The sequence below is a fragment of the Pseudochaenichthys georgianus genome, chromosome 20, assembly GCF_902827115.2.
Source record: "Pseudochaenichthys georgianus chromosome 20, fPseGeo1.2, whole genome shotgun sequence".
Classification (NCBI taxonomy): Eukaryota; Metazoa; Chordata; class Actinopteri; order Perciformes; family Channichthyidae; genus Pseudochaenichthys; species Pseudochaenichthys georgianus.
The window spans coordinates 20564411-20577134 of NC_047522.1; the positions used below are offsets into that span (position 1 = coordinate 20564411).

The 12724-nt window shown below is 43.1% G+C and overlaps 1 protein-coding gene across 1 annotated transcript in view; it reads right to left on the minus strand.

The window, feature by feature from the left end:
* Positions 1-876: 876 nt before the first annotated feature.
* Positions 877-12724, minus strand: part of rnf152 (ring finger protein 152) — a 33831-nt gene continuing 21983 nt past the window's right edge. The window contains exon 2 of the mRNA XM_034109252.2: positions 877-5203. Coding sequence (XP_033965143.1) covers positions 4390-5034 — 645 coding nt within the window. The 5' untranslated portion in view covers positions 5035-5203 and the 3' untranslated portion in view covers positions 877-4389. The remainder of the gene's footprint in view (positions 5204-12724) is intronic.

Here is a 12724-nt window from a genome sequence, read left to right on the forward strand (position 1 = left end):
AAAGAGGTGCTGCAGCACAGGCAGTATGAGAACAAATTATATATGAACTCTAAAAACTTCAGAATAGGGACAAAATCATTGAATGGCTGTCGCAATAAAAAAAGGCAGAGCATTGAGGAAATGGCATCAACAATTTGGTTTTATCATTAGTATTCCTCAAATGGAATACATTATTGTAAGGATCATTTGTTTGGGAGCTTTCATTTTTAAAAAGGACCAGAAATTCATTTCCATTTCAGCTTTTCAAAAATGCAATGTACTACTGAAAAACAGCATATTTTAAATTTAGATTACTATGCAAAACGTTATCAAGAATAAGCTACTACGCATACATTTAAGTCATAAGCAGAACGGCAGCGTAAAACCTTTTGCAAGCGCTGTAAAATGAGCAATGTTGGAGTCACGATGGTGTCCACACTTTCTCATTGATGCACTCTGAATAAAAAGCCATTCTGTGGTCATTAAAGAGAAGAAGGCATCATTAGCGGTGGCAGGTTGTGGCAGAGCGCTGCATGATGAGTGTGCAGCCTGCCACTCCGCCTGTGAGCCAGAGAGCTGTTTCTCTGCAGTAAAGCCAGCTGCAATTGGTCCCTGGAGAGAGTTAATTACCTCCCTGACACCATATCAATAAATATGAGGAGAAAAGAGGTTCCCGGGGGTAAACAAAGAGAGCCTGCTTCCTTCAACCATGAAATATGGGAGAAATAAAGCTGCAAGGAAAGCGTTTTTTAGAATCTCTTAGTGGAGATAAACAAATAGGTGTTTTCCAGGCAGTAAATGTCATGCATCCTGGACAAGTGGACGTTTGTGGTAAAGGTGAAAAGATCGATAATGGACGGAATAAAACGAAGAGTCCTTGTGATTCAGATTCAGAGCGTTTTTCTTTAATAGTTCACCAAAAACAGCTGCTGCTTGCGTCGCCATTCCACCCGACACAAACAGGAAACTACGACAGGAACTTCACGGCAGTTTTACAAACACACAGGCACAGAAATGACAAGCCTCCTTTCGTTTCTAAGCTTCTCTAGGTGTTCTTCAGAAATGTTGTACGGGGCAACTTTGGACAGAAGAGGGGAAATAAATATTACAGAGGACACGAAGGAGATTCAGAGGCCGGTTATATTCTCTCAAATCACAGATAAAAGGATGATTTATGACAGGAGCTGACCTTAGAGTTAAAGACCAAGCAGTTAAGAATAATCTCTCTTATCATGAGATTTTATGGGAGAATGTTTAATATAACAGTGAAAAATAGGAAAAGCAATAACCATAACAGTCTTGTACATCCTTGTTTTTTAGCAAGACATGCATTTTACATTGTTTGATGGGATTTGACCACCTTCAGATCAATAATCTCATATATCTGCAGGGTACAGACACAAAGGGTGAAAAAGAAAAAGGTACAAACGAGGTGCATTTGCCCCCTCCTCCCTCATCACGTGACTCATGATGGATTGGCAGAGGGAAAGGACTAAAGACAGGTTCATTTATCAGGAATGGAGTGAACTTGTCCGTACGTTTGAGTTTGAATTTCCAGCGAGAAATCTCTTATTCAACCAGATATTTAGGCCCTACATTCCTATTTCAATTAGGAACTTAATTTCCCTCTCCAATTTTGAGTTAAATTATGTTAACGACATTTGATTTTTGCAGAATATCAGTTGCATGTATGCCATGAGTGATCTGTGCCCCCCGTGGAAGCAGTTTTTCGGGGTCTCGTCATCTTTTGGCTGCGAGTAAAAGAACATGGGAAATATAGAAGAATGTTGTGGTGGAAGCTACAACAATCCCAGGACCTCTGGATATTCTCTTTCTTCTTTTTACCATTTTGATTCACTTAAACTAAAGGGTTTGTTGAAACAGAGTGCAAGGGGAGAACCAGCCAAAAACATTTTTACAACATGTTTCTTTAAATGGTTCATTACTTATTCATAAAGCATTGAGTAATCATTTAATATAACCTTCTTTAAAGATCTCATAAAAAGACTTCATGCTGCTTTTATATTTTAACTGGGATTTCCTTTATCTCAGAGTTATCTGGGGCCAAGGCAGACGACCACTTATACCTCAAGTGCTGAGAATGAGCACGTTTCCGCTGAGTCCGGTATCGTCCCATAGCAACAGCAGAACATGTCCCGCATGACCCATTTTATCCTAAGCTAACTCAGTGCATCTGACGCGCGAACATCATAACAGAAAACATTTCTCCAGAAGTCTAAATAACTGAAGTGTGTTTTGATTTAATCCAACAGTCTGATTTAAAAGTCCAAAATCTCTTTTCTGTTTATGAGGGATGAAATGTCGGACTTTTCGTTGGTGAGGGAAGTTACATTATGCTAGTATGAGATGCAAAACCAAAATAAATTAAAATCAAAAACAGATTTGGCTTATTTTTAAGAAAAACATCGCTTTTCTTTTGAGCACAATATACCGTCAGACTTTGGTTCTAGATGGTCAGAAAGGAAATCAACAACACATAATACAAATGATAAAAAATCAGTTTAAACAACAAATATCTTTCTTTTTTTAACATTCAGTCATCCATAGCTTTGATAAATAAACAAAGGAATGTATTTAAACAGGTGGATGATCATATATATATACACATCATTTTGGTAAATAACATTTTTATATCCTAAATACCAAAATATCAAACACTGTCCTTCCTAGTTGTGTCACTGGCGTGTCACGCCATCTCTTAGTGCTCTGAAGAGTTCTGAATAATCAGTTTCTTTTAGAGCAACCGCACACAGAGAAAGCCTCTTCATCTCAAACCTTAACCATGTCAACAAAGGAAAGGTTATCAGAAACAAAGACATTACAATCATTCTGTACATGGCCATGCTGCAATACAAAAGAGTTCACCCTGTTTGTGTGTACTGTACACTCAATTGCTTTAACGATATACAGTAAACAGACAAATTGCTTGCCTCAACATATAAAAGTGGAAAAAAAGACAGAAGCATCCATCTCTGCGGACGCGAGAGATATTCAAAAGCGGATAAATCGATACAGCCGTTATTAACTGGAACCCTGCAGCGCACGCCCACTCCTGACCCACTACTCTCTCTCTCACACACACGAGCCCGTATCCAACCGGTTTTTAAATTAGGGAGGTATTAGGATGAAGGGAGGGCAAGGTGTGTGGGCTGTGGTCAGGTCTTTAAAGGACGAGGGTCTGCAGGTCAGGGTGAGAAGTAGGTGGAGAGTTCGATGAAAGCAACCGTGGGAAAACAAAGGCTACTGCAGAAAGAAGGGGAAAGTACAAACAAGACTGTTGCCTGCAATGTCTATTTATCATTATGTGTATCCAAAGAAACAGTTTGGCATGTTTGGCGTTCAATGTTCTTAGTTAACCGTCGTTCAGATGAAAGCAGATATAGTTCCCGAAATGTCAAATTAGTTAATTTTTGACCCCGTCATTCAGTTCTAAACACAGCGTTTTGAGACATTTCATGGTAGCATTCTACTTAAAAAGGAAACACAACATTTTCATAACCAATTAATGAATTATTACAATCGCAAGACAAAGTGATGTCTTCACATTTGGTTTAAACCAGCAGTCCAAATCCCAATGAGATAAGATTTACAAAAATATCAACAGGAAATAAAGAACATCAACAAAAACTTGTTTTGCTCAACACTAAAATCATCAACTGTTTCAGCAACCTCTTGAGACGTAATAAAGAAACGTCCCTGTAACATGACGGCATGAATGAACAATCCTTGGTTAGTCCTTTTTTGACAATCCTTTCTCAAACTGCATAACAGCAACAGTTGGTTCTGAACAGGAACAGATTGTATGAAAGGGGCGAAAAGTCTTTTGATTTTGAGTTTCCCAGACTGCACAGTTAATTCCTGCAGCATCAGAAGAACGGCGAGCAGCCAAGTCCGAACTCTTTGTACTGCAGCACCAGCTGGAGAGACGCCGCCTGGAACCGACACTCAGCGAAACAACACTATGATAACTGATGCACTTCTACAAACCACAGAATAAACAGGCAATCCAACGGCTGGAGTCTGAGTGCCACATCGGCCCCGCGCCAAAAAGCAAATCAGCTGGCCAAAAAACATTTCTGGAGTAAATCCCAAAGCGTTCGTTCAAAGGAAATGGAAGGGCAGTAAAAGGACGGGAGAGCAAAGTGAAAGTTTGTTTCTGTATCCTTTCTCATTTCAGTCTCCCAAATAAAAGAAAAAACAGGTCAGAATGGCAGACCGTTAGTGGATCTCCTCCCTGCCCTCTTCTTCATCACTTTCTCTCTTTGTATGTTCCGCCCATGATGTGAGTTTCCCCTCAGCAGAGTCCCATTCTGAGGAGAGGCCGGGCCGGTGGGGGGAATCCAGGGGGGGGGGGGTCCGCGGCAGTCCGAGCATCCTCCCCCCTCGCTCTCAGCCGCAGGAGATGACCGTGAAGCGTTTGGAGATGCAGGACATGTTGTGCAGCACGATGCCCAGGAGGAAGAGCAGCACGCAGGCCACCAGGATCACCGTGCACACGCCCGACCACGTGGAGCCCTTCCCCGCTCCCCCCCCCGGGCCGGTGACTCTCCTCTCGCCCTCGCCTCCGTCCAGCCCCATCCCCACCGCCTCCAGCCCCATGGCCAGGCCCAGGGGCTGCTGCTCGGGCATGGTCACCACCGTCACCCCCTTCTGCTGGCTGCCGGGCAGGAAGCGGCACCCCAGCTCCCCCGACAGCCCCAGAGCCCGCTCCTTGGCGAGGGGCAGCGGCAGCATGTAGCAGCCGTTGCTCGGGAGGCGGATGAAGACGGGCGTGTGCTCCGAGGCGTGAGGGATGGCGATGACGGTGATGATGTCGGGGTCGTCGGGGAGCTGGGAGACAGACAGGCCCGGGGGGAGCTTGGTGATGCAGCGGCACCAGGGGCAGCGGATCTCCTTCTGGCTGCTGCGCATCTGGGTCAGACACACGGAGCAGCACGTGTGCCGGCAGTCCAGGAGCTTGGGCCGCCGGCGGGGGCTGTAGTAGTTAAAGCAGATCTGGCACTCCAGAATGGAATCTTGGGAAAGAGTTTCCATTTTGAAGAATATGGGAAGGTGGTCTCTTGTTGTATAAGCAATTGTTCTAGAGAGGTATGCACAACAGGTCAAGAGAAAGTCCAGGTGAAGTTAAGAAAGAAAACTGTCAACAAACGTCCACAACTCCACAGTGATGTCACAGCTTTCTGGTGGCAACATAGTCATCCATCTGCAACAGAAGAGAGAGAAAGTATGGTTGAGACACTTGAAGCCAAACATCTTTAAAGACTGCAGTAAAAAATGTTTAGTACTATATTCAAAAAACACAAATGTTCTGTGGATATATTTTTTCTTTCATTAATAGAATTAGTCCTGACATGTTGACATGAGGATGAACTGGGCAACATGTTGGTGAGTAGTCACCACAGCATTCTTCTTCATATTTAACAGAAAGCTATATCCATCTTGGCAAATCTGGACATTATAACGAATGTCACATCTAGTCAGAAATACAAGTTCTGAAAAGGAGGTGTAACAAGTTCAATACAAATTCTCCTTGATCTGAAACCGTAAAAAGGACAGCAACAACAAGTTCTCCAACACTCATTGCATAATACATGTTCAAACTTAAATCTGACAGGGTCGTTCAAAACCAAGTGTGTGCCCGTATCAGCACTTTGCGTTTGAAAAGCATCCGGAAAAAACACAAATGCAACACTTGAATTGAAAGAGCTAAAACTTGTTATTGTTGCAAAACGTCCAAAACCTTTTTACAACTGAACTGAAACGACCCTCGGGGGGGGCTGCAGCGGTCAGCAATGCATCATGGATGATACTCATTTTTATGTACAGCACAGCGTACTTCTCCGCCGCCAGTTGGCTGCTAAGGGGCGAGTTCACGAGACCCCTGGCCTCCGTGTCCGTGGAAAGTACGGTTAATTATTTTAACTGTCTCCTTCAGGCCACAGACTCCATAAACAAGTCCTGCCTCCTCCCACTCCTCTTGCATAATCACGTCTGCCGTGTTAATCCATGCGGAAGTCGTGATAGTTTTCTTTTACAGATGATTAAACACCGTCAAAATAGCAGCGAGGAAACAATGAATACCAAACAGGGTCCTGCCGACATTTCGCTTTATGTTTTGCATCCAAATTGTCAAGTGTGAAAACTGCTGAAGAGGGAAGATGATTTTTTTTGCCGGTGTCCCTCCGGGGCTCGACTGTGTGGAGACAGGAAGAGTGAAGAGGGGGACAGATGGAGGCTAGAGATGGAGAGAAATAGTGATAGAAATGGAAGAAAGGTGACCAGTGATTGTCTTGCAACACCGTACATCGCAGTCCATTATCAAAAACAAGATCTCAGGCAATTAGAGTCGTCATGGCGCCCTGTGGGGACACGGACGTGGCAATGACCGATAAGAGTGTGCTCACACCAGACGTGATGGAGCGGTTTATTCAGTCTGGACTCCTTTAGTCTGCTTTATATCGAGGAGACGGCTGATCAAACTCGACCTTGGGCAGTGGTAAATAAATGCAATACGATAGGTTTGATTGCATTTTATCGAAGTGAAATCCCACATAGAATCCGCTTATCAAAACCTGAATGCTTTGCAAAGCGTTTTATCGACCGACCCATCAAATATCTAGGTCCACAACTTCATTGCAGCAGCTTTAAGGTATCCAATATGCCCTTGTCCGCAGCCGCGTCCTCCAGCTCTGCCCGGGGGGTTCTGAGGCATTTTCAGGCCATATGGGATACTCCCCGAGGGTCTGCCCTAAGGTTTTCTCCAGGTTGCCCAGAAAACCTCCTCGGTAGGCGTCCAGCAGTCATCTTGTTTAGAAGCCAACACTTTTCTTTCAGAGGATTTACTAGTTTTGACTACTACGACTAGTTTTAAGAGATTTTATAGGAATGCATCCCCTCGTTCGCCCGTCTCGATTCTGACTTTGTTAAGTAGTTATGATCAAGTTATCCACAAAAAACTATAATATTGTCATCAAAATGTAGTGTTTCTGCAATCAGTGTCAGACTTACTCATAATTAGTTCAACGTCCTATCAAATAAAGGCTTAAAATGTGTACAAAATAGCACTTTTATTCAGTTGAGGTATAGGAATCTGTATTGATACAGAAAACACATTGCTATAGCAACCACCTAGTCTTGTAATGTTTCAATAATTTTGGATGAACTAGAATGTATTACCGAAAAAGTGATTCTTCATTTATCCAGTAAAAATAGCCAAAAATGTAAAACAAAATAAAACCCTAAGTCTCACTAGGATGCCTCATCAGGGTGGAATATGTGTGTGTCCATTTAGCAGTAAGACGACAGGAAGTGACCTCAGAGTTTCCTTTACAGTCATGTCAAGCGATCAATGGTAGTCTTCCTCATGTACGTCTCCTTCCTTCTCCCTCAGCAGCACCCCCAGCCCCCCCTCAGGGCCAAACACCTCCTCTCCAGACCCTCTGCCTCCTCACCCTGCCTTCCGCTGCTGACCTAGTTTCTCCGCACTGATACCGCGTCAAAGTCAACGGGAAAGTGCAGAAAAACCTGGCAGTTTCACGAAGAAGTGAGGAGAGAGGAGCGCACAGGAGAGGGAAGCAGAGAGAGGGAGCTGCCCTTGAGGGGGAAGACAGCCTGGGTATTACTGAATCCTTTTCCCAAAGATAAGGATTAGCTTTGATCTGACATAAATGCTTTGTGGCTCAATATTCCCATGCACCCAGTCACTCTTCATCCTTCTCCTGGATAAGCTTTTCCTCGTCTTCACCGGGTGTATTATTTCCCTTTTCCTAACCTCAATTTTCTTTCTTTCCACCAGTACATTTTCAGTGATTTCCTTCATTTCAAGGAGTAAAGTCAAACTGAAGAATACATACAAAAGAATATTATCAAATCACAAGAGGAAGTGATTTTTGACGTGTTACACAAGTGAACTTGGTGCTATGCAAAAATCCTAACTGTATTTTCAACATTTTTCACTCAAAATGAGCAATACGTGCATGAATGACCTCAATGTGTCCAAAACAGGGAACATTATGCAGGCAGTAGCTGCAGGGCTGCAAATGACAAGTTCATTCGCTTTATCAGTTATTCATTTTCTATTTTATTGATTGATTAATTATTTGATCCACGAAAAGACAAAGAATGCCCACTAGTATTTCCAAAATTGCCACGCCTTTAATAGAAAACTAAGAGAAATGTAGCAAGTATTTCTTTTTGAAATCTATTGTGGAAGATTTGTTCCATCATTATCACCGAGCTGATATCCGAGGAGGTCTTTTACAGTTTTCATTGCTGCTCACACAGAGGTGAGTGGGATGGAAGAGGTCTTCTGAGGTTACGATGAAAACAGGGTCCTTCAGGGTCACTTTTCTCTGAATCCAAAGAAAGTGCATGTGCTCTTCAGGAGCCACCACGACTCCACAATATGATTTATTGGTATAACTCAGCTGTAACCAGGGCAACGTGGCTTTTCTGACCCATTTTCTATCACACCTTGAGAAACACAACCAAATACCCCTCCATTAAAGTCCGGTAGCAGCTTTAAACCACAGTGACTGGACTGGAGACAAACATGGTCACGATATACAAGTAATAACTATTTGACGGAAGATGTCGAGTTTATTTGAGATGCTCTATCTGGTTTATTTTTGTAAAAGCGTGACATTTAGAGTGATTTTGTGGCTTCATCAGGAGACCAGGGAAGGACATGTGACTTGGTGACCGAGCGGAGGACTACCCCACCCCTCTGGTCCACCAGGAGTAACCAACAGAAAACACACACACACTGAACGCACTGCAAGGAAACACACACGTTCCCTCAGGGCCTCCAAACACAATCAGCCGAGGAGAAAGTGCACTCGTCCTCGCAGACAGAAGTTAAAAATAACTGCCCCAGCCAGAAGTCCACACACACACACACACTTTGTACACACAATGTCCTCACAAACACACACACTCCACCCAGCTCGCTATATTAAACTACCTGCTATCGGCGGGAGGTAGGCTGTGAGCAGCATGCAGGGGAAACTTGTTAATCTGCAACCCTCAGGTGGACTGAACCGGTGAAATGTCAGCGAGATGATGCTGCGCAGTGTGATGTCTGCTCATATAATGCATGTGCATGCTGGGTCATCATCGGACTTGTGTGAACATCGAAGTGGAAAGCCTAAATTATGTAGCACTTTATATCAAATCAGACTGATGCAGGAGTTTTGCGGCGACCATGCATATTAGAATTTCAGAAAACCTAAAAAACTATATAAATACAGGGGATAAAATCTACTATTATGTTTGTTTTTTATGGTTTATCATACTTGACTTTGAAATCAAAATTCAAGTCCAAATCAGGCTTTATGCTTGTTTTTTCCAAAATGTGGTGAAAAGCTGTGGGAAAACAACTATTAAGTGGACCTTGAGGAGGTTTGCTGTCATATTATTCATCTAAATTAATAAAAATAGAACTACAACAGTAAATAGTACATATCATTGGAGTGATGGTCCATGTGAAATAATGAATTATACGATATTCTACACTTACAAACCATGAAAGTTATATCTTTAACTTGATGTGTGTGTACATACACATTGAATATCTGTTGAGAATTATACATCTTTTGAAAATATGTAGTCGTGACACCGATGTGCTCCTTTGTCCTTGGCTGAACATTAATTGAAGTAGAACATTGGCAGGCTTTTGAAACCTCTATAACATATCAAACACACAAAAGGACAGAAAACTCAGTGGCAGCAGTACAAATCATTTCTGGATTGATGCCCATGTTCACCTCTTCATGAGACTTTAACAGAGTCCATCAACATTTACATTCATCACTCAACTCCAATCCACTATGCCATCTTCTCTCCTCTATCAGATATTAAAACAGCGGTAGAGGAAAATGAGCAGCACATTTCATATGTTAGATAAAGCAGAAAGATGAAACTCCACTTGATTCGAGTCTGTCGATGTGATGTGTGGCCCTCCATTATGCACCGAGGGACGTTCGCTCCTTTCCAGTCGACACTGTGCTGGGATGCGGGGTTGCTTGTTGTGATGGTATGCTAATTGCTTGTCAACTATGCATGCTAAAGTATGAAATGTATCTCAATATCCTTTTACTTTTCCATCTGCAAATAACAGCTGAGGTGGTAACAGAACGGTCGATAAACCCTGACATGTTTCGATCATCATTTTGCAGCAACATAAACTTTACAGCACAATATGCCAAATGAAATGTGTCTCGATTGTGTGCCAGTGTGCTGAGCCAGCGTTTGCATATACTTGTTGTGCAGATTTCCTCACCCACACACTTTGGATGAGAGTGAACATGTATTTCTAAGTACTTGTAGGACACAGCTAAAGTAGTCATGCAGGAGCGGCTGGGGTTAAAGGGCAACGGCAGCTGCTTTTCAGGCCCCACAGTTCGCCTGGGTGCCAATCCAGAACTCATCAATTAACTGCGGCTCATGTGTCATGTACGCTCATGCTAACTGCACCGGCGAGAAGGACAGAGCAGTCTGTCCTTGACTGAGGGTGCAGCATGGATTATAGTGAATAATAAAGTGCTGATCCTCACTTCTACTAATGTTGATGACGTTTTGATTTAAGTTTAAAGGAAAGATGCATATTGGAGGTTAGGGGAAAGCAAGTCCTGTAACCAAAGAGACATCTCCAAAGTTAAAGAGGCCCTTTTATGCTTTTGGGAGTTTTCACTTTCCTGTAGTTTCTTATATAGGTTGCTGTTTCTGTTATGGTCTGCAATCCCAAACATTGTGACATCACTAAGTAACACTCCCGCTTCTATTGGCTACTGCTCAAACAGAGCCGGCCAGCTAACCAATCAGAGCAGACTCTGTTCTGGTTTTTGAACTTTAAACATGTCACAGTAGAGGCACAAAACACTATTGTTAACATGTAAGTGAGCATGGTATGTTGCTATCTTTTTCACAATTCGACCATTGTTATAGAGCAAAGTGGGAGTATGAATGTGAATGCTGTCAATGCTCATGGTAACATACAGTATGTGTTCTTGTGTTCATGAAATGGAGTGCATTTCATGTTGTTTGACGTGTGATGCATTGTGTGTGTGTGTGTTTGTGACTGTGTGTGTGTGCAGGCTCAGCACAGATGGAGCCTCTGATAGACGCCTGTGCAGCCGACCACTGCAGGACACATTATGGCAATTTCCAGCTTGAGGAGCCAGCGAGTGTCAGGCTGCTGGATGAGCGCCGCACCGCCGATCTGCCCGAGCGTGACACCAAGTCCTGCACCGCCGGGGCCCACGGCCAACAGGAGGAGTGGGCTGGTGTTCATCCACTGCAGGTATTTGGTTTCAGCTAATCCTAAACTACAGAAGACCTTTTCGACACTACACAACAATTTCACCCAGGGGGAAAAGAAACGAGAGGTGGTGCAGAATGAGTCCCCTCAGGATGTTCTTACACACGCTTCACACAGTACACTACCAAAGGAGATTTAACTAATATCCCAACGCTGATATGTGGTGTAATGTTAAGAAATCACCCTCATATTGGTATATCGACCAGCCCTTATAGAGTGTAACTATATTTGTATCGTATTTCACTTCTTTAGCTACACTATGTATATTTATTTTCATGTATTGGAGTAGTATATTTGTACACCTGTATGCATGTGCATTCTGTTAAACTATCCAATCAATCCTGGGCGATGTCACACCGAGTCCAAAAACTCTCAAAACAAATCAAACTTCCTCCCCGCTCTTTGATGAAAGGCATCTTCTGCTTTGAGAAATGTTCAATGTTTCAAAAGCAGATGAAAGCGGAGAACTTCTGCAGCTGGAGGCCTGATCTCCATCTACAGATTCAAATAAAGCTCCGAGAGGCCCGAGATAAAAGCGAGCACAGCAGTGCTGCCAAAACTTCAAACAAACACTGACACTTTTAATTAAGCTACAAGGCTGCTTATGGAAATGAGGATTATTTAAAAACTATTAATAACTGGCAGACAATGGCGCTGTCAACATGTTGTTATTTCCGTTTCGACTAACACTCCTGAAAAGTTGAACTGAAGACAAAGACGGTTTGATGAGTGGAGGGGATATTTAGGTGACTCGGAATGCTAACTGTAGAACAGACTGTGCTTTTTTTAATGGGAAAACATGTTTTCTTCCAAATGGAGTTCATCCCTACAGAAGAGGATTAGGGCCACTTGAGGAAAACACTTTGGGATGCGACCAAAAGTAAATAATTCAGAGATTAAAGTCAGAACTCTTTTTTGACTTTTGGTCACAAACCTACAAATGTTTCTCATGTTATCCTCTTCCGTATTTCCCACTGTGGAACTAAACGATTGGATTTACTTAATAAATAAAAGCGTTTGCCACAGAGAGGGGGCTGCTACAGAAGAGAGGTTTCTCCGCTCCGTTTCTCCAGAGGACATTAGGAAATATATTTTAGAAAATAGCATGTGTTTGTTCTACCTGTGCTGGGTTGCTGCTCGTTGAGTCTGATAGGAGGCGGTAAGTAAAAACCATTCCTGGCGAGGGGGCCACCTGAGAAGACAGGTTTTAACATCTTTCTGCAGCTGCTCGAGTCTATGGGGCGACGCAGCAGGCGGCGAACGCACCATGACCCCTGCTCCCGTGACTGAGCGTGAGATCATTCGCACATCAGCGAGCAGCACAGCGCGTTGTGTGTATGCCAGTGTGCTTGAATGTGTGTTGAGGATAAGACCCATCTCCAGTTTTAGAGAACTCAGCAGGAAAGC